The 22,934-nt window shown below is 44.4% G+C and overlaps 1 protein-coding gene across 1 annotated transcript in view; it reads left to right on the forward strand.

The window, feature by feature from the left end:
- The window catches only part of LOC144807650 (protein mono-ADP-ribosyltransferase PARP12-like), a 748,495-nt gene that overhangs the window by 660,002 nt on the left and 65,559 nt on the right, over positions 1-22,934 (forward strand). The window contains exons 8-10 of the mRNA XM_078673273.1: positions 12,328-12,418; positions 20,379-20,509; positions 22,637-22,785. Of these exons, the coding sequence (XP_078529399.1) occupies positions 12,328-12,418; positions 20,379-20,509; positions 22,637-22,785 (371 nt within the window). The remainder of the gene's footprint in view (positions 1-12,327; positions 12,419-20,378; positions 20,510-22,636; positions 22,786-22,934) is intronic.

Below are 22,934 nucleotides of genomic sequence, written 5' to 3' on the forward strand. Positions count from 1 at the left end.
CTAGCCCCCTCAGTAGGATGCAGCAACAAGCCCATGAATGGGAACTCCCCACGCAAGTCTTCCTTTCTTACTTCCAAAAGTGGAGGTTTCCACAAAAAGATCTGTTTGCAACTGCGAACCCCACAAAATGCCCAAACTTCACCTCCAGGTCCCCACCCCTGCTATCCAGGGTAGTGCTCTATGGATGAACTGGTCAGGGATATTTGCCTACGCTTTTCCACCTCTCTCTCTTGCTCCATTTCTGGTGCAGAAGCTCAGGTAAACGTCTCTCACCCTCATTCTAGTAGCTCCCACTTGGACTTGTCAACCTTGGTTCACTACACTAAACAAACTGTCAGTAGCTCCCCACGAATAGCCTCACCTCAATCTGGACCTTCTCACTCAGAACCATGTAGAAATCAGGCATCCAAATCCAAGGGAACTCATCCTTGCAATTTGGCTCCTGAGGTCATAGAGTTCAGTTACCTGAATCTCCCACCTGAATGAATGACCATTCTCAAAGAAGCTCGTAGACCTACGACTAAAGCATGCTATGGTGCTAAATGGAAAAGATTTGTAATAAGCATATTGATCCATATAATGCAACTGAGTAAAACATTGTTGCTACCTTCTCCATTTACAGCTCTCTGGCCTTGCCTTCTCTTCAATATACTTATATATAGCTGCAGTGGCTGCCTATCTCCAAAACAGGCAACACTTATTTTTGATCAAACTGCCAGTTATTAAGGCCTCTATGGAAGGCCATAAAAGAATAGTTCCACTCTAAGTTCCACTTACACCCACATGGAATCTCAATATTGTTCTCACCAAACGTATGGGTCCACCATTTGAACCATCACATAATTGTTCCCTCCAGTTTTTATCTTGGAAGGTGGCTTTTTTGGTTGCCATAAATTCACTTAGGTGTGTCAGTGAACTCCAGGCACTAACCTTAGAAGAACTTTTCTTCCAACTACAAAGGGATAGGATACTCTTCGCACCAACCCAAAATTCCTTATACGGTGGTTTCCCCATTCCACCATAACTAATCAGTTGAATTAACTGTTTCCTTTCCTCAACCAGACTCAAGAGCTCTAATTTATTACATGAACAGAACCAAAGATTTCTATAAAACCAAAGGACTCCCTGTTGCTTTTTCGCCCCCTCACAAAGGAAAGCCCATATCCAAATCAGGCATTTCTAGATGGATATTAAATTCATTCAGACATGTTACATCAAAGCTAAAAGGTCTTTACCTACACCTTCTAGGGCACACTGTTCTCATAAAATAGGAGCTCCATGGCTTTCCAAAGCAAGATCCCAATATCTGACATATGTAAGGCAGCTGCATGGTCTACACCACACAGTTTCATTAAGCATTATTGTGTGGGTGTTCCAGCATGCCAACAAGCTAATATGGGTCAGGCAGTGCTACATACACTTTTCCAAACAACTGCAATACAACTACTTGGAGGGCACTGTTTTGCAGTCCATGCAAAGCATGTGTATTAAGAGCCACACATTCATAAGACAGATTATGTTACTTGCTCTGTAAGCATCTGTTCTTGGCATGTAGTGCTGTGGATTCACATGCACCCACTCTCCTCCCTGGACACCTGTGGCATTGCAGTTCCTTTTACCTTTTCATCTGCATGAGCATCTCTTTACTGATATTTACTTGCACTACATTCTCACCCATCTGTGGGAAAACAGTCTAAAAATGGAGGTGATGCCCCTGCACATTGTCTCCAAGAGGAGGCGTCACTTTATCTCATGACTTGAAAGACTTCTTCAAGGAAAAACAACTTGCACACATCCAGAATCAACACTAGATGGCAGGAGTATGCAACGCGTGTGAATCTAAAGCACTACGGGGCCGATTCACAGAACTAACTTAAGACAAAATCCTAAACTTACTACTTTTGGTATTCACAGAAGCTAGGATTTTGTCTTAAGTTTGTCTTAAGACAGACTGAAGACAGACTTAAGACAAAATCCTAACTTAAGTCTGTCTTAAGTCTGTCTTAAGTTTGTCTTAAGACAAACTTAAGACAAAATCCTAACTTCTGTGAATACCAAAAGTAGTAAGTTTAGGATTTTGTCTTAAGTTAGTTCTGTGAATCAGGCCCTACATGCCAGGAACAGATGCGTACACAATAAATAACATAATCCTTACTCTATTCCATATTATGTATACGCTGCAACATTATGCAAAATCAGTGTGCTTCATTTCCCTCTGCTTTAGTTCTTTGCAGAATGGGGTCCAAGCTCAGCTTGGAGTAAACCCTGGCTGCAGCATATGGTGTTGGTAAGCAAGCAGTAAAAGCGCACATTTTTCATTAGCTCTATTTTATTTCTGGGTTTAAAATGTATTTTATTTGCCCCAAAGGCACTTGTATTCAGCCTCGTACTTTTCTCATTGTGCCTAAAGGCTGTTTGGTGTTCAGTGCAAAAAAAGTTAAATGTCTTAGTTCAGTTATTCGTGAGCAGCGTCCATTTTGGGATGATCAGGCTTGTCCCTCAGCTCCCAAAAATGGCAGTGATCTCATGTGTAAAGTTAGAAAGATCCAAATAGGTTTCACTGCCTCAGAGCTAAGGAGGGTAGGGCATATGCGCTACCTAGTGATGGAAGCATAGGTCTCTACAGCAAAGCTGCCACATTTTTGTTTTTTAAAAGATTATATTAGAGTTTATTGGAAACATAAACACAGTATCTCAACTATATTCCCAGAAGAGGGAATCGTAAAAATAAGCATAAAGTATTAAACACCATCAGAAACTCAACATCCTGATTTCATGGTCATATTATGTCAGTGCTAAAAAGACATAGGGTATATATGTCATGTAACAATGTGTTACAAGCAAAGTAGATTACAACAAGAACCAATGCAACTTCAGGAGATACAATTTGCGACTCGAGGTAAGGAGGAGAAGGAGGCTTGTAGGCAGGCAAAAATGTGGGAAGGTGGATGATGGTGGGAAGAATGAATATTAGTTCATATAATATACAAAGAGCAGGGTAGGCAGAGAGGTAAGACCGGCTCTGAGGAGGAGAGATAGAGAAGGGGCCAGGGAGTGTACATGAGTGAGAGTGGATAGTGTGGAGGATGTACACTAGGGTTCCCTAAGGTAGGTTTGCAGTGCAGTCTAGTTCATAAGGGATGATCATTTAGGAACATGAGTGCAAGAATTGTTAAAAGTATGTCCCTCTCTTGGAAAATTGGGCGTTTACAAAGGTGTCACGCTTCTTCGTAGCAGAGGGCAGTCTCTTCAGCTGTGCCTTATTTACATACTGCACTCTACCATTCCCCCAGCCGAGGAGCATTTGGTGCCCGCCAAAAGTGTCCTTTTGGCTGGCAAAAGAGATAGCCATGTGAAGTGATAGTGTACTTACTATTTCTTTTTGCACTTAAAGAAACCCTCTGCCGACCCGATGGACCTCAAGAACTTCAGACCCATCTCTCTTCTCCCCTTCCTAACCAAGGAGATGACGTCCGCACCCTTCTTGACCAAGGCGAAACTGCAGCCCAAATCCTGCAGGACCTCTCAGCCACCTTCAATAACATTTTCCACCGCACCCTATGCACAAGACTCCACAACACGGGCATCTGCTACAAAGCCCTGGAATGGATCCGCTCCTTCTACACCAGCCGAACACAGAGAGTCAGACTACCACCGTTCCACTCTGAACCCACAGAGATCAGCTTTGGAGTGCCTCAGGGCTCCTTCCTGATCACCACTCTCTTCGCCATCTACATGGCCCCATTCTCAGCCATCGTCGGGAATCACGGGCCCAACATCGTCTTCTACGCCGATGACACCCAGCTGATTCTCTCCCTCATTAACGAACCCACAGTCGCCAAGAACAACTTTCACGATGGAATGAAGGGTGTTGAAGAACAACAGCCTCAAGCTCAACTCAGAGAAGACCGATGTCCTCATCAGGGCATCTACCCACTCTGCCTGGGATGACTCCTGGTGGCCTGCAGCACTTGGAACGCCCCCCACACACCCACTGATCATGCACGGAACCTCAGCATCATCCTGGATTCCTTGCTTAGTATGAGCTGCCGGATCAATGCCATCTCATCATCCTCCTTCCACATGCTACGGCTGCTGCAAAAGATCTTCAAGTGGATCCCCATTGAGTCCAGAAAGACTGTCACTCGCGCACTCATCAATCGCTTACGGCAATGCACTTTACACCTACATCACCCAAAAACTCCTCAAGAAACTCCAAAATATTCAGGACGCCTCCGCCAGACTCATTCTCAACATCCCCGCCGCAGCCACATCACCGGGCACCTGAAAGACCTCCATTGGGTCTCAGTTAACAAAATAATCACCTTCAAGCTACAAAGCTCTACACGACAAAGGACCTACGTACCTTAACCACTGCCTCGCATTCCACACACCCACCAAAGACCTTCACTCTGCCCAGCTGGCCTGGCTACCATCCCACATATCAGCAAGACCATGGCCGGAGGAAGATCTTTCTCCTATCTCACAGCAAAGACCTGGAACAGTCTGCGTGTCCACCTCAGACAATCACCATCACTGCCTCAATTCAGGAAGGACCTCAAGACCTGGCTCTTCGACTGAACCACAGTGCGTCCGAAGGACCAGTAGTCCCCTCCACCCCTCTACCTCCAGTGCCTTGAGACCCTTATGGGTGAGTAGTCTCACTCTACACACCACCTGATTGATTGATAAATAAATGCCCAGGGAGCAGGCTTCCTATGTATATATGTATTACAGTTTGGTGATCTCATGGAGTGTAGTGTATTCTCCCCGCCTCCCTCCCCCCCGTCAGTAGGGGATGAGGGCAGGACAAGACCATAGCATATGGGGGAGGTCTGCGTCCCCTGACTTACAGTGAGGGCACCACAGGTCTGCTGTGGTAAAATAGCAGTTGAGTTGTGCAGGGGTCACGTATGCACAGTGAAGGATATGGAATTGTATATTCTTAAAGATGGCGTTCCTGGAGACGTTCTGGGGAAAGTTTAAGGCCTGGTCCCATTCAGTGTAGTTCAATATCATCCCTATGTCAACCATAGTTGCCACAAGGCCCTGTGTCACATTCCACCTGTAGCCAGGCATCGTTTTCTAACTGAAAGTCTTTGCATGTTGGAAGAAAAGGTCCTGCGTTGGTAATAAGGAAGGCCAACTAAAATTCCCTAGATGTGAATTGCTATTGGCCAACAGGCCAGGATTGGATCTAGGTGATGTGCATTGCATGAAAAAGTGTCTGCTGTGATAAACACATCCATGTGATGGTCTTGTTTCAGTGTGAAACAGCAGCAGGTACAAAAAGAGGCATGGGGGCAGATGTAAATTTTAATCTGTGCGATGAAGAAGCAAGATTTAATTTCATTTATAAAGTTTTATATAGTGCGAACAAGATCCCGAAGGATATCAGAGCGCTTTACAATATGATGGGAGGAAGAACATAAATGCAATATCAACATCTGGTAGAGAGAGAGAGATAAAAAAAAAAGTAGGGAACAGACCAGAGGTTTGGCTTCCATTGGTGCAGGAGGTGCAGGGTACCATGGCCCAGAGGCCGGAGGTGCCCATTGAACCCTGATTATTGCTGAATTTTATAATTCAGACCTCAGCCATGGGGCCCATTTCCTTGCCTGGCCTGTGGCCCATGGCTCTCCGGCTTTACCAGTGCAACTGACTCAACGTTAGATTGGAAGAAGTGCAGTTTTTAGGGCTCGTGGCGTTAACCGCGCGAAGCACGGTCTCGCCAGAGACCCTTTTGTTAGCGAGGCAGCTTTCCAGGAGACAGTACCTGGCCGCGCGCATCTACTCTGGCAGAAGGCGATTTGAGCGGGCCACGCGCACGAGAACGCGCTCGCTGTGGCCAGCTCCTGTCTCCTGGAAAGCTGTAACACACAGCCACACCTCCCCCTGCTTACGCATGCGCACACACAAAGTCACACACACGAGCGCACCTACACACACGCACGCACACACACATACAGAGACCCCCGCCCCCCGACACATACACACACGCGCACCCCTCTCCCCCCTACAACTAAGCCCCACTTACCGCCACTCCGGACTTCTGCATCCTCCGCGGGGGTCTCCCTCGGGCATGGGAGCCCCGCGTCACCAGCACTGCTTTTCTGTCCAGGCACTCCGTGGGCGCGGGCTTCCGAAGATGGAAGTCCCGCCCCACGGCAGGTTTCGTTTTTGCTCACGGTTTCATTTTTGCTTACGTCTCGTTAATGGACTTTGACCGCTGCTGAGGAAACAGACACTTTGGTGTGCAGCACATCAACCTGGCCCGGTCTGCAACCATTGCGCCCATTTTACAACACACAGATCGGAGCTCCATGCACGAAGTGTATAAAGACCCGAGGCGACTGCCCTGTCACTGCCAAAGCAGAGCGCGGTGTTTCCAGCAGAGGAGGCCATCCTTCATGCTGTACCCAAAGGCAGGAGTAAGGCCGCACTGTCAGTGAGTACCACTCAATCTGTGATATCAACTTCGGTTATTTGCATTGCTAAGAAACAGCAGAAGTGTCGTATGAGGCGCTATATAAACACAACACTAATATTGAGAAGTGAATCTGCCGAATGTGAGATTAGCTAGTTAATGTGTCTCTATTTCTAAGGACAGCACATGGTGTCAGTAGTGTGCGCATGTACTAATCTGAGCACCTCAGGTTTCACCATATATATCTGGAGGCTCTTTGTAGCTTTCAAAAAGCTCCTGTGCGAGTCCAGCAATCCTCTGGGAACTAGAGTACGCTATTCCAGTGACCAGCACTGCTTTTAGTATTTATATATTTATGTGTTTTATTTCCATCACACTAAACATAGCTCACGGGGGCACTTTGCAGCGCTAGGGAGCAACCGACGGGCTCCGTAGTCAATCCGTGTAATAGATACAATATTAGCAGCATCATTTATGTGTTTACAGCCATAAACTGAGTAAAAGATGCGTGCACTGTTGCCTCGTTGCAACAGGTGCTCGCAGCGGCTTCTTCCACAGCAGGAAGGACTGCACTGCCACTGATGTGATACCTGAACATTAAACTTGCCTCCTTTTTGGGACATCATCGTTCTTCGTCCTGGGGTTGACTAGGGAAGAAGCGAATTAGAATGTCAGCTAACCCCTAGTGAAGTCCTGTGACCGCATGGTCCTTGCAAGCACCAGGGGACTGGGCAGGCGCTGCGTCGCCAGAACACCTGAGTAGCCTGAACATTTTATTAAAGGGGAGGGGAGGAGATGTGTGCGGTCTACCAACTGCGCTGCTGTGAAATCTTGTCTCGGTGCTCTAATCCCGGCGCGATAAAATGTGTCTGGGTAAATGTTGGTAGTTTAAGAGTGGAATCCTACAAGGACTCCACTCCTAGTCTTAAAGGGATGGTCAAGGGGTCAGACAAGCTACCCTCACGCTCACATACCCCCACCCTCACCCCCCATCAGCCTCCCTCACACCTCAACCACCCTCACCCTCACCCTCACCCTCACACCTCCTCACCCTCAAACACCCTCACCCTCAAACCCCCTCACCCTCACACCCCCTCAAACTTACACACCCTCACTCACCCTTACACCCTCACATGCCTTCACCCTCACACCCTCACCCCCTCACCCTCACACCCACTCACCCTCACACACCCCCTCACACACCCCCTCACCCTCACACCCCCTCACCTTCACCCCCCTCACCCCCCACACCCTCACACACCCCCACACCCTCACCCCCCACACCCTCACTCCCCCCCACACCCTCACTCCCCCCCACACCCTCACACCCCCTCAACCTCACACCCCCTCACCCTTACACCCCCTCACACACTCTCTCTCACCCTCACACACCCTCACTCACCCTCACACACCCTCACTCACCCTCACACACCCTCACTCACACACCCTCACCAGCATAGCATAACAAAATATAGCATAACAAAATACAGCATAGCATAACAAAACACAGCACAGCATAATAAAAAAGCACAGGATAGCAAAAGATAGCATAGCATAATTAATCCCAACTCTCCTTATTATTGAGCAACATCTGACAGTTTGCAAAATAATCTTTATACACCAATTCAGAGTTTTCGGAAAAATGTATGCAACGCATTGTCATACACAATGCCAATAACTCAAACTTCAATTCTGCGAGCCTTATTGCATTGTAAATGCTTGTTAATTTGAGCTGGTGGTGCAGGTGGGGCCCTTATTTTTGGCTTATTTTCTTAAATAAACTTTGAGCTAGAGCAAGAGAGGGAAATCAGGCAAGGAGGGAAGAGAAAGATAAAGTCAGCAAAACCGTGACAAAGGGGAACCAGAAACCTGCAGGAGTAAAGTAAAGGGGCAGGAGTGTCTGGTTATGGATTCCAGAGGCATGAGTCTAATCGAGTTTACCGGCCTTGGGACTCAGCACTCTGACATTAAATAGCACCAGCCACGGGCTTTTTGAGAAAAAGTTTGGGCCACAGCATTTATTCTTTTGGTAATTAAGAACTGAATAAGTCGGAAAAGCAAATCTATCTGGCTTTACCGTTGAAAAATATGAACAGAATTATTACAATAATTGAGTTGGATTTTCGTGCTGAGCCACTGTGCCTGTTTACTGTAGGGCAAATCAGTCTTACTGATACTGACAGTTAAATTCCGTCCCTTTAATCCGAGGTTGCAGCTTATCAGCAGCGATAGAATCCTCTTCTGAGGCCATAAAGGTTTTACATAAACACGTGGTTTTGTCCAGAGTTGGCTGAGGCACACAGAGGCTTTGTTTCTACAGATAGTGAGGCTCAAAACACCACAAGGCGCCAAAAAGTACACTTGACAGAAACCCCGCAGCCCTGATGTTTGGGATCTAAGTCGGATCATAACTTTACAACACATAGCGCAGGCCTGCATGAGTGACTCGCCACCGTGTGCTTAGAACAATCTCTGGAGAAACAATGGCGCAGAAAGGAAGCTGGCGACTGCGCGTGTTTATTTATTTATTTTATTTAAGAGCTTATATAGCTCAGGAATTCGATCCCCGAAGGGGTATCTCCGCGCTTTTGTTCTAACCAAAGCCATATCCAGAGAAAAGATCATCAGGCAGTGAAGGATGTCTACATGGTCAGGAACAGGTGGGTCTTTAAGCACTTCCTAAAGTCAGCTAAATTGAGATTTTGCCTAAGGGTAAGGGGCAGGGAGTTCCAGAGAGTGGGGCCTCGATACGAGAGGGCTCGGCCTCCCTGTCTTTCCTTCTTGATCCGTGGTACTTGGAGCAAGGATTGGGTCTGAGAGCGCAAAGAGCGACCCGGCTCATAGGGTCTGAAAATTTCAGATAGGTACTTGGGGCCAGCGCCCGACAGGCATTTATGGATTATACAGCATATCTTGAACTTCACCCTCTGGCGAATGGGCAGCCAATGAAGTTTATTCAATAAAGGACGTGAGGGGGTTCTGGGTGGAACATTCAAGATTAGTCTGGCGGCTGTATTTTGTGCTACCTGTAGTCTGCTTAGTTGTTCCTCATTGGTAGAGATAAGCAGCCCATTACAATAATCCAGTCTACTGATTACCAGTGCCTGGACTAAAGTTTTCCTATGACAGTCCGCTAGATAGGGGAAAACCCTTCTCAGAAGTCCAATGACCCCAAAGCAGGATCCAGTCACCTGATTAACCTGATCTTTAAGTGTCAGGGACAGGTCAAGTCGAACCCCCAGGTTTTTTACTACCTCTTTAGGGATGGGGACAGGGCCTAGTTCGGGAGGCAACCACTCAGGAGACCATAAGAGCGGGGCCTCTCCAAAGAGCATGACCTCCGTCTTACCTACGTTACATTGTAGGCAGTTAGAGGTCATCCAATGGGATATAGCTCTCATCCCAGCAGCAAAGGTATTTTTAACTGCTGGCGTTAGTGTCTGAAAAGGAAATAGCAGCTGAGTATCTGCATATGATATTGGTGTGAACCTATATTCTCTCACAATTTCAGCCAAAGGGGCCACATACACATTGAACAATGTGGGGCTTAAGCATGAGCCCTGTGGAACCCCCTTGGTGAGCTCCCTAGAGATGGAAAGATGGGAGCCCAAGCGAACACTTTGTGAGCGGCCAGTGATGAAACTTTCTAGCCAAGCTAACGCAGTTCCGCCTATCCCTACCCTCTTCAGACGATTGATAAGAATATCATGAGACACCGTGTCGAAGGCAGCAGACAAATCCAACAGCACCAGAATCATGGATCCTCCTCTATCCTGTGACATCCGGATGGTATCAGTCACGGAGAGGAGAGCTGATTCGGTGCTGTGGTTTGGTCTGAACCCAGATTGAGAGGGGTCCAGACCGTCTGCTGCCTCGATGTATTTAGACATGTGGGTGTTAACATGTTTCTCAGTCATCTTACTCAGATGGGGTAGGAGGGAGATCGGGCGGAGGTTTTTCAGATCGGACCATGGCATTGTAGCATTTTTACGAATAGGGTTCACGATAGCCTTTTTCCAGACACTGGGCACTTGTCCTTCCTTGAGGGAGAGATTAATTAGCGTACAAAAGCTTTGAGTAAGTAGGCTCCCTACAGAAACTATCATCTTTACGGGCAGGAGATCATCTGGAGATCCTGATTTAATAGTACTATACAGAGCTGTGGTCTCAGGCAGGCTGATTTCCGGAATGATTGTAAAACCACTGCTTTCACACTCTAGTTTCCTGGGGGAGAGGAGGTCAACATCATTTGTACAATTTGAAGTTTGTATTATTTTCTGATAAATAGATTCAATTTTATTTTCGAAGAATGCGGAGATATCATCACGTAAAATGTGTGTGAACTCATCAGGGCTTTCGCAGGCCACAGGTTTTACAAATGTTTGGAGAATTTTGTAAAGTTCTCTGGGTGAATTTCCTGCATCTATTAGTTGTGAGGCAAGACTATTTTTTCTAGCCAGTTTTATATTTTTGTGGTATTTAGCTAGGGCCTCCACATACATCTTCTTACTGCTGGGTGTATGCGTCTTTCTCCAGACTTTCTCCAATTTTCTGCATCTCTGTTTCTCTACCCTCAATTCTTCTGAATACCAGGTTTCTTGCTTATCTTTGGGATACTGTTTGTACAGTTTCAGGGGAGCGAGCGAGTCTACAGCCTCTAAGAGAGCTTTATTAAACTTTGTGATGCCACTCTCGACATTGTCGTTCTCAGAAATGGATCGTTCTTTCCAGGCCTTCTGAAATCCTTCGAACGTTATATTACGCCATTTCCTAAGGATACCGAGCAGGTGATCTGGCGAGACGGCATATTTTTGTACTAACGTGTCCTTGAAAACAACCTTTTCATGAAAAGAATCCAAACTGAGATAGGTATTGGGTCAACATTTGCATGAAACGTGTTTTGCATCGTTATGTGTGTGCATGTAAAATGTATTCTAAGACTCCATTCCAAAATGGGGGTCAAATAGACTGACCTTATCATCAAAGAAAGTATTAAAAGCCCTTCTAAATAAACACAAACATCTTTATGAATTATTGTTCAGTGTGGGGTAAAGGAACTGTGACCCAATTTATTTGCAAAGATAGTGCTTTATGTTTAGAAAATTGGTGTGTTGGTGTACAATTATTACTAATATATAACACCGACCAATCACCATGATTCGGGTGCATATATTGTTTTATTTAAGCATGTGAATGTTTCATAGATGTGTCCTCAGCTGTTTGCACCTGAATGTATTTTTTCTCTCCCGCCCGTATCCCTCTGTCCCCACTGACCTCCTTGTTCTCCCTCAATTCTCCCACCCCACTCAGCCTACTCACACATTAACCACACCAGCTGGACCCTGCTAACCTGGTCAAATCCTACTCAACCTGTTTGAGCAGGAATAATAGCCATCCCTCTCAGCTTCATCCTTTTTTGTACCACCCTGTAACTCTCCACCCTTTTCTACCAGTGGCAGCACGCAGTGGGAGTGCTGCAGGGTCGGTCGGGGGAGGGGCAGAGTGGGGGGTCAGTGGAGCCGGACACACGACATCCACGAGCAAAGCAAGCAAACAAACAAAACTATTTACCTTGCGCTCGCTGCTTCGCTGCTCGCTGTATCGCCACTGTTTACCTACTTTACTCGTGGACGTCGCACGCCCAACTCCACTACCCCCCACTGTGCCCCGCGTTCGCCCCGCCTCGCCGCCCCGCAGCACTCCCACTGCAAGACGCCACTGCTTTCTACTCTATCTACCCCTGCTCTTCTAGGCCCGGGACTTCCTTTTCCCTGATGAGATGAATACCTATGCATTAGGAGGATACTCAGGAGATGGCTGTACCTCGAATTGGAATGAAGAAAGCAGGGGATGCATCAGCGATATTAACTAAGCATTGCATTTCTCTTTTTATGCCCCAGATCCAAAGGTACAGCAAACCAGCCGACTTTTCCTACCAAAGGGATTCCAGGAAACTGGGACAGCACAGCAGTACCCGACGTGGGATACAAGGTATAATCTAGCGTTCTTCCCCAAAATCGCTTTTTTGCAGTAGTAAAACAGACTAGATTACATGGATCGCTCTAGTGAATGTGCAATTTTGCATTGCCATTTGCACTGGTGAACGATATTTGCAAAGAATGATCAACAGAAGAATGATATTAGCATAAAAAACTGATTTTTTTGTGTTAAGTGGTCTATGTGAATGCCAGTTCAATCCATGTCATGTGTATGCAGGTTGGCTTATTGAATCAGTCTTGAATCTGCATTTAATTAGAATTTATGTGTGCGAGACAAACTATGTAGTTAATCATTTAAAAACATTACAGGTTACGGTTTTGAAAAGCTAATTCTCTTAAATGCAATCTCAATAACTCTGCTGTGCTTTTGACACCCTTTGCTCTCAACAAGCAGTGGAATAGTGAACAGATGTAGCAGCCTGCCCAGCCAGAGGCAGAGTCATAACGCACCGCACAGGAAATCAGTCTTTATTTCCTTTGTCTGTATGACAAGGAATTACAATTTTTTCAAAAAGGTTTGAACTCTGCAGTTGTAGCGGTCTTCTACAACATTTCTGTTACTACTCAGACCAGATAACTCCAAAGCAGGTTCTGAGGACAATAAACCACTTGAGAGCGGATGGAGCTCCCGGACCAAATTGCCTACCTAACGCTCTATTTAGGCAAGATCCTAAATTTTGGTCTAGCTTCTTATCCCTCTTGTTTTGCAACAGCTTAAGGACCGGGAATATTCCTGAATCTTGGAGGGGCAGCATCCTTCAACCGATTCGCATATCAGGGACATGATCTGACCCAAATAACTATAGGTTAATAGCCCTAATAGACGTTGAGGCCAAGATCTATACATCCAACCTACTGGCAGACCTGGAGACCTGGAGACTTGGGTCAGTAGCAAGACACAAACAGGATTCCATGGGCACCCTAACAAACTTATCAGCACTAACTCTTCTAGCTAAGAAAGCAATTGACAACTCTAACATCCTATATACATGCTTTCTAGACCTCAAGCAGCGTTTGATAAAGTGCCAAGAGCCAAACTATAGGCCAAAATGAAAGCTTGGGGTGCCCCTCCTAACCTATTGGGAGCAATCATCAACTTATATTCGCATACCTGGGTCTAAATAAAACAAGCATTGGCAAAGCCAATAGGTCTCGCTAGTTGTCGAGCTATTGGCTATGGCAATTGGGTGAGGGTGGACAACGGGATGGTGTGAAAAAGCTCTATGAAGCTGCCAGCATTGGCTGCTTCATAACGCTTTTTAAGGTCGAGCCTGCATGAGCATGCGCTCTCACTTGCAAGACGCTTGTGTTCAATAAGGAGCTCGGAACCCTACCATTGCTTACCATTTGTTGGCATCATTATCATTCACCTCAACTAGATTTCCAAAGCCAATAGCACCCCCATAAGTGAGATCTGTTGGTGTTGCCAATGCTTGTTAAACTAGAGGGCAGAAAGGCAAAATCACAAACCGCTATTTCTGACATGTGGTTTACTCCCATTTTAACAAAGAGAGTAAGGGATTGAGTGAGGCAAAGCCATTTTGGTTCTGCGTTGTTTGACTGAAGGGAAAGTTACAGGTGAAAAAAGTGCTCTATCTAAACTGTGGGTGTGACGGGAACAGGCCATGAACCTATATATATCTCTATATATATATTTCGATATACACAAACATACCACTGTATTCTGCCTATTTTCCTACCGCTGTAGCATTATAGCACCTTATCACCACACTTCCTCCAGTTTTGCCATTGTTCTAGCTCAAATATTATAAATGTTGGTGCATATGAGATATAGACCTAGTCACCTCCCGTCTAGCCTCCCCAGAAGACAATTTTGTGGTTTCAGCAATGACTGAAGCATAAGTGGTTTTACATCTAATTTATGTTCTATTGGCCCAGTTCACATGCCAGAAGATGCCAGCTACTTCTGCTTAAGAGACAAAAAAGGTTGTACACATGCAAACCACCAATCGTGATTCGTAGAAATCCACATATTCCTGCCTACTTTGTAAGGGATAAGAGCAAGAAACCCGAACCATAGATGTGTGTTCGTGGAATGGTTGGTGTTGATAATTTCTTAAGTGCAAGTAACTGATTCTGATGCAAAGGTGTAAATGCCGCTCATCCATGTGACAGAATAAGCCCCCATTTTTGCCAGTAAAATGACAGAACCTAAACTGCTGGGCAGTGATAACTACATTCTTTTTTAATAGGACTTTTTATTGATTATAAATTGGCACAGCTCTAAACCTACACTTGCGCATTGATACCTCAATATATGAACTACAACGTGGACACAGCTGTTTAAGTTGTGATGGGTCCTGCTTTGTTGCAGATATTTTTAAATATACGGCTCCTTAGTTTGTAATTCGTCGTCCAGGGATGCTCTAACAGAGTAATGTAGCCTGGTTAGATTTAATTTGAGCAAACTCACTATAGTCTGGTAAATAAAAATACATTTTTTGTTAAAGGAGTGTGTTTGCCCAAAGTTTTGCCAGGACCCCCGTTGGTGCCTGGGTACTGATCACTACAGGGGCATTTGTGACAACAAGCGATGGCCTACGACTACCAGCAGCAGAGAAGAGATTTTGACGGGGGCGTGAATTTGTAGCTGCGTAGAAGCGTTTGTAGGTCGCGTCTCGTGTTGTCAATTAGTCTTTAAATGAGGTGGCAAAAAGCTGTCTGTCAAAACCGGTAAAATTACCTCACATAACGTTTTTTTCCATAGGTTACATTTGATGTCTAGATTAATTTTATATAAATGTGTGCTCTTCACACAGGCTTTGCCATCCATATGCCATGATTCAGCTCCTCAGTGAATATTTTGATACTCAGTCAAACTACCTCACCAGGACCTCTTACATTTTAGTCCTTCCACATGCTCTGACAGGCCCATCTCTTCAACTGGAAGACATGGTGGGAGTCTGCGCTGCAAGTCCTCTTAAAAGCATTCCACTTATAAACCTAGCCAAACCATAACATGCGGAAGCTTCACCAGTTCAATTAAAGTCGTTTTTTTTTTGGGGGGGGGGGGAGTTTTATATAGCGCGAACTAGAACCGAACCGAGGGGCTTATTATCAAGGGGGTTTATCTCCGCTTTTTTGGCTTTAAAAGCCAAGAAAGCGGAGATAAAATTATCTCCCTATTACCAAGCTGTCGCTAACACCAGTTAGTGACAGCTAATAGGAGATAGCGACCATCTTGGGCCCCACTTTGCATGTCAGTGATATTTATCACTAATGACATGCAAAGTGGGCGTGCCAAGATGTTAGCGACTGGAAACAGTCACTAACATCGCTATCTCCTATTACCAACTTTTGGAGATATTCGCGCTAAGCGCGAATATCTCCAAAAGCTAACACCTGCCCTGAGCAGTTCTTCACCATGTTATCCAATGGGAGGTGGATAACATGGCTAAGAGCATTTGCTCGATAATGCATGAATATCGCTGACTTTTCAGCGATATTCATGCATTGCGGCCGTTTTTTATCGCATTTGCGATAAACCTTGCTAATAGCAAGGTTTATCTGCGATAAAAATCGCCGATGTGCGGCGATAGTTTTTGTCTCTAAACAAGTTAGAGACAAAAATTATTGCTAGTTGTTGGTAATATGCCCCCGAGTCAGTTATCAGAGCGCTTTACATAGCACCAGTTACGTTACTTGAGGACACACTTTCATTTTTTTTTTTTAGGCACGGGGAGATTAAGTGATTTGCCCAGAATAACAGGAGGTTTTTGGCGTCGTTACCGAGACTCGAACCAAGCCCCCCAGGTCCGAGGTGGAGCGCCTTAGCCGTTAGGCCAACTCCTCTCCCCTTTCTCAATTCGCTCCATATTTAACATAAAGCATAGTTAACATCACCAGGTGCAGACCACATGATAGCATTTTGTGACACAATAAACCGAGCCACTGCTGGTTTAGTCAGTAAAGCTCTCACTGTTCACATCTGTTGGAACACCTTTAAAGCTGACAAGTCCTCCCTAAGCCGATCATCTTTTCTGAGGTCGATAAATTGAGAGCCATTACGTTGGGCAATTGTAGAATGTTATTTATGGCGTTTAGAAACTTTAAAATGTGTTGAATGAAACACATACAGAGTCATAGAGGTGGACTAAAATCCAAATGGAGCAGACGAGATTTATAAGGTTTATACTGCTAGACAAAAAAAATAAGTTGTAACCAAATCTGTAAGTTCTAACCAAATCGCAATGTAGCAAGTTACTCAGATTCAAAGTATATGGCCGTAGATCGATTATGGTCATCAAAACTGATAACTCAAACTTCAGTTAGTTGATTCCCTCAGTCTGGACAGCACATCATTTGTTGGGTGCAGAGGCAATGAAGGTACTAGAGCAAGTGGTGGAAAAGGTGTCTTTGCATTGCCCATTGATGTCTGAAACTAACATCCATCTTGCTTAGGCCTCTGGGGGTTTGGTGTGCTGACGATTGTTCCAAGATTGGAAGTTGGCTACTGGTCACATAGAGTCAGAGTTCAGAATGTAATCAAAATAGAAGCAGACCTTCCAACGTCTAAATATTTTTTATCATGTGAGAAGAATGGTTGAGGCTTTGTGCCAAGCACTGCTTGTGAAGTGCTTGTATTTCCCAAGCAAAAAAAGCTTCTCTTGCTTTCCCCGATGTCCTACGGTATTTTTGCTAACCCCAACTGTGGAAAATCTCCAAACACAAGCAGGGAACCCACTCTATTCAGGGTTTTATAACCTACCTCTAGATCCACCATAGGATATGCCGCCTCACCAGGTCACTCTGTGACAGGAGCCAATATCATGTGACACACGGTGGTACCATGTGTAATGGACGGCCAGTACAAGTATAGCAGCTCCAAGAACATGAAATAGCTCTTCATCACTGTTTATGTTCTACCTGTGTGTGTGCATTCTGTCACCGTGTGAATAACTTATGTAAAAAAAGATTCTTATGTAAATTTGACTTGCATAGTTAAGTTGGGCCAACAAGGCGCGTGCAGCATTCTTTATAATGCTAAAGTATGAGGTTGTCATCATAGAAAGACATTTTAGCTGAGTCTGTTGATTTGATAAGTCTGTGGGTGTCCTAAAAATAGGATTTGCCCATAAAAACTATTTCTCTGAACCCAATATATCCTTTAGCAACGGTTAACATCGAAAACACAGAGCAAAAGTGAATCGTCGAGGCAGCTCTCTTCCAAGCGAACCGACGGCCAAGATTTCAGCGGTTGGCAGCGATCTTGGTAAACAGATACTGCACAAGAAGGTTGGTTGCTTCCCACGTTAGTGCTTAAACCTGCCTCCACCGGCAACGCTCGTTGTTCCACAGGCCCTGCAACATGGCGGCGGCGGTGCCATTTATTGCCAGCGGACGCCATTATTGATGTTTTGGATCCCTCTAGCAACTGTAGTCGAGCAACTCTGAGCACCGCCGTGTTTTCCTGGAGCAGAGGGAGAGCTGAAAATATTATGCAGCAGCTGTTTCGAGTTTAATTGTCTGCAGATGGCATAATCTATTTCCCTCTATCGTTGCCGCATTTCTAATAGCACCCAATCTGTTCTATGCAAATGAGGGATTTTTCACATAAGCCTGCCTCTAATTTGCCAGTGTTTTGTGTTCATTCGGGTTGCCAGCTGCATAGTGTTGCATCTGACCTTTTCATGTCTGCACAACACACGTGTCCAGACTTACGTAAACTCGGGATACATCCCACAGCACTGACATGACACTGAAATAACAAGCATGCGCCGCCTTCGATAGCAGCAGGGGGAGGGGAGAGAGGAGGGGGCCGGCGCGATTCCCTCGTGGGTGTCTGGCGAACAATAATTGATAACATTTGGCGCCAGTTTCTTGCTCCCGCGAGAGAATAGCCAGACGTGCACGCGTTGCCATTGGCAGCAATGCAACACGTGCACGTTTTTGACATCGAAAGCTCTACCGATGGCTAAAGTTCTCTTTCCTCTGCAGCGCATGCGCGCTCCAGAGGCAAGACCTAAAAAGGGGACGGTCAGCCTATTCAACATCTATACTGCCGACCTAGAGAGCAACCTACGCACAATCCAGGGTGACCCACCGAAATTGGGACAAACCACTATTGCAAGCCTGCAATATGCGGACAATATCGTGCTTCGTTCTCAAACTCCACTTGGCTTACAAAGGCTGATTTCACAACTCGCGCTGTATATCTCAAACGCACATTTAACAATAAACCTTTAAAAATCTAACGTCCGTGCTTCTCCAGTACTTGCAAAAAAAGATCAAAATTTGTTTGGAAGATAAATTCCTGTACTCTAAACCAGGTGGATGAATATAAATATTTGGGCATCCTACTAGATCGCCAATCAAACTATAAATATAATTTAGACCTTGTAAAAACAAAATCAAAACAACTACAATTCGCTTGAAAAAGTATACAAAAAAAAACCAAGCGGAAGCTCAACCAGTCACTTACTAAAGGTTGTAGCAGCAAAATGTCTGCCCTCAATGACATATGGCTCGGAAATGATGGACATCAAGGATTCTAAAATGCTAAATCTTTCCCAATCTAGATTGTTCAAAAAATTGTTCTTAATTCCGTGCCATATTTCCCAAGCGCAAATACGCCTGGAATACGGATTAACAAACCAGATACCGAACAGACAAGGGGTCCTGGCCAAATGTTACTGGTGAATGAGGGCTGCTGAAGATAACTCGCTAGCGCATCACTGCTGGGAAGAGGTCGAAAACCAGGCAAGGTAGAACAATTCCACATGCAAGACTCTTAGGCAAGAGCTTCTATCGCTAAACCTGGAAGAAGCTTGGCATTCACCAATATCATATCTTGCTTTTAAACAAATCACTAACAAAGCCATCAAACAAGCATCGTTGCAAATAGACAAAGCAAATAGACAAAGCATTAATGGCTGGCAAAAGCCATGCTTGGATTGTGATGCCAACGTATAAACAACTGAAACAACAATCCTATTTACAAGAATGCTTCAGGGATCACTATAAGAGGAAACCAAGCTTACTGAGATTGGGGTGGTTTCCGATCAAAGACCTTACTCTAAAATGGTTATGGACTTGGCCATCTCTGGATCATCGCCTTTCTGACAAGGGAGAAGAGTGGGTATTACACCTATTATGTATTGCCCAGCCTTACACAATCTAAGGAAGATGCTCCTGAGGCCAATCCTAAGAGAAACACAAGTCAGGACCTTTAGGGCTGCTGTGATAAAATGCCTCAGTGGGTCTTCAATACAACTTTCCTGAAAAACAATAAAATTCCTGACATTTGTGGCTCAAGAGCTCGAAAAAAAGGCAGCATCAAAACAGGAACTGGCACATATGGACACCGTGCAGCCGGACCCAGATCCTCCTTGATGCACTTCACAGCCTACTCTCCTCCCTCTTCTCTTTCCAAGACACTGCAAGCACTTTACTTGAGACAGGCGGGACAGACACATTTAATCACATATAAGCCCTCACGTGTGCTGCATCCCTTGTTATAACAGTCACTTGCTGGCCCCAATTTTCTAATGAGAGGGCCATTGCCTTATAAAGTGCTACTCCTGTTTTTATTCTTCTTGTATTTTTAAAAGCGCTCTCCCTGTTTTTACTCATTATGTACATTTGTGCAATGTTGCCCAGCACATGAGGGCATGTTTTATTCCATATGTTGTTGTTTATCACATGGTGGTATGTTCCACCCTTTTACGATTTTAACAAATCAAATAAAAGTATTTCTCCCTCTGTTACTACTCTGCCCTTCCTACCTATGCAGCACTCTTCTGAGTTTGACCAAACATTTAAATGGCCACTACACTTAGCACAGAAGTTGCTCTGAGTATTGTCGTCATTGTGTTTATGCTGTAGATAAGCTGAGGATCATCTGTAATGTGACTCAGCAGATTTGTATTGTGAATGAGTGGCATACATCCCCTCCAGATTGCAGACTCACAAAAGATGTTTGTGTGTTACAGTTGGTGGAGGTCAGCAAGCACTCCATGGAATTCAAGGAAATTGAGAAGTCCTTCAAAAAGACCATGCCGCAGCACACTATCTCGAAGGTTCAGAGGATCCAGAACATTACTCTCTGGAATTTCTATCAAATGTAGGTAACGTATTACAGTTCTCACAGCTCCTAGATGAATATTGTGCTTCAAAAATGATGGCAGAGGGCTTCACCAGACATGTTACGATTACATTTTCATAGCAGCCAGGGTAGCTTGTGGCTGTAATTTTAATCATCCAAGGGAGCACTGAGCAGCCACACAAGACTAGCACAGAACTGGTCAGCAATGATGGAGGTTCAAAAGAGCACTCTCTTCGGGCCTTGTGAAATCTACTTGCCCACATGCGATGGCACGTCAAATTTTAGCAGGGCAAGCTATTTTTAGAGCTACTGTCCCGTTCTAATGCGTTGACAAAGAACAGGTGTTCTGTTCACTCAGAAAGTGAATGAGCAATAAAGATGCCTTTAAATCTAATTTTAATCTTGTAGCATTTGATCTGTGACAAAAGTCAAATTGCAGTTTGTCTTCTTACAATTTGCTGCTATTTTATCCTGGAGGTTTATGTTTACTTTTCTTTCTCTGACTGCAAAGTTAGAGGATTTTATAAAGTGAACTCTCTGACAATTAGCTGCAGGATGTCAGTTTTCTATCTAATGCACTACATGTAACTTGTAAATTAACTGTACAAATATTACAAAATATATTTCATTAGTAATGAAAGACATTCTGTACCTGTGCTTGAAAAAAAGATTTTAATTTGAATAAAATAAATCAGAATACTTTACTTGGGGATGTTGAAATGATTATTTTTGCTGAAACCCAATTTTTACATATTATTGTCTATACGCTATATAGGTTTAGCAGGAAAACTGCATGTTAATGGTTACGCTTGTGGTCATTTCAATAGAAAATAAGCTGTTTGTAAATGGCAGTGTGCTATCCCATCATGCCTTAGTAATATAGTTTGTGCAAGTTAATTTTTAAACATAAACTGAGAAACATTTGCGCCCCTGCCCTGATGACAATGCTGAACTATGGTGAACTGAGAGGTAAGTCAGGGGTCATGTGTACTCTATATGCGCTAGATTCTTATTATATTTGGATAGTCCGCCTTTGTAGGAAAATGGGCACCAGACAGTATATAGCGGCTTTTATGATCCTTAGTACAGACACTATTAGATAGGTGGTATATTGTATTGCTAAATCTCTTATGTCAGTCAGGACCTGGCGAAGTAAGTGAATGCAAGTCAAAGACTAGGTGGTGATAATTTGGCCAACTACAATATGGTACATCTACTGTTCACACTGCACTTGCTATTGTAAGATAAAGCTATAGGCTATAAAAAAGCATATGAAATGTGTTTTTGCACTTTATTGCTAATTTTCACAAGCCAAGTTGGATAGTCAAAAAAGTGGCTGCTGTGTAGCATTACTTCAATCTATTGTATCTATTGTATGTGTATTATTGTTTTGATATTTTACTATGTGGTCTTATGTTGAATGGTTTGATAGATTTCACTTGTGTGAGGGGAATATGATGTATATTAATTCCTCCCCTCTGATCCAAGGTTTTTGTATTAGTTGAATAACCAAAATAGTGTGGGTCTGCACGTAAGCACTTAAATTATTCTGTATAATGTTTAACTCCTAAAGTTTTATTAACTTTTTTATGTAAAATGATTTGAAGATCTATGGTTTTATGTGTACTTTTAAGACCTGGTGATCAAAATAAAGTTATTATGGTAATGATTATAAATAGAGCAATGCTAGAATGCCCCTAGTCTAGCTGCTAGTTATAGTCATGACCAAAGAAATGCCCTTCGTCGGACTCCGCTTTAAATGAGCGACCCCTGTAATCACCAGTTACCAAGATTGATAATCTTTGATTGTTGGGTGTTGAGCTAGCTGAAGAGAAGACTCACCTCGGATGTGTAAAGACAGGGGTGAGTAGAAAGATGAGTGGGAGATATATGGATGCAGCTGAGCAGCCAGAAGGGGCACCATGCTGATGTAAAATAGCAGAATAGGCACAGCTTGAAGTCACAGACATCAGTGGCTCTGAAGACTGGGCCTAGCTAGGAAAATATCTCAAGGGCACCAGACAGCGGTGGCTGTACCAGAGGGCCACTGCATCTAGAAAAGGCCAAAAGCGAATCATGTAGTACTGATACAACATCTCATTCTCTGGAACCTTTGCACTTCTATTCATTTCTTTCTCATCACAGGCAGAAGGATACAATGAAGAAGCAGAACAGCAAGGATGTGCTTGAGAAGCAATTGTTCCATGGTACAAAACCCATTTATTTGGATGGCATATGTCACCATAACTTTGACTGGCGAGTCTGTGGATTGAATGGGACTGTGTATGGAAAGGGTGAGTACCATTGATTGAATTTCTGTATCCTGGGATGGGCACCTTCTAGAACGACAAACAGACCAGCTGCCAAGCTTTATATGCACTGTTGTATGCTCTACTGACAGGCCCCATAGCTGAACCTCTTGTCATGCATCCCGCACTTTTAT

This window comes from Lissotriton helveticus, chromosome 1_1 (genome assembly GCF_964261635.1).
Source record: "Lissotriton helveticus chromosome 1_1, aLisHel1.1, whole genome shotgun sequence".
Classification (NCBI taxonomy): domain Eukaryota; kingdom Metazoa; phylum Chordata; class Amphibia; order Caudata; family Salamandridae; genus Lissotriton; species Lissotriton helveticus.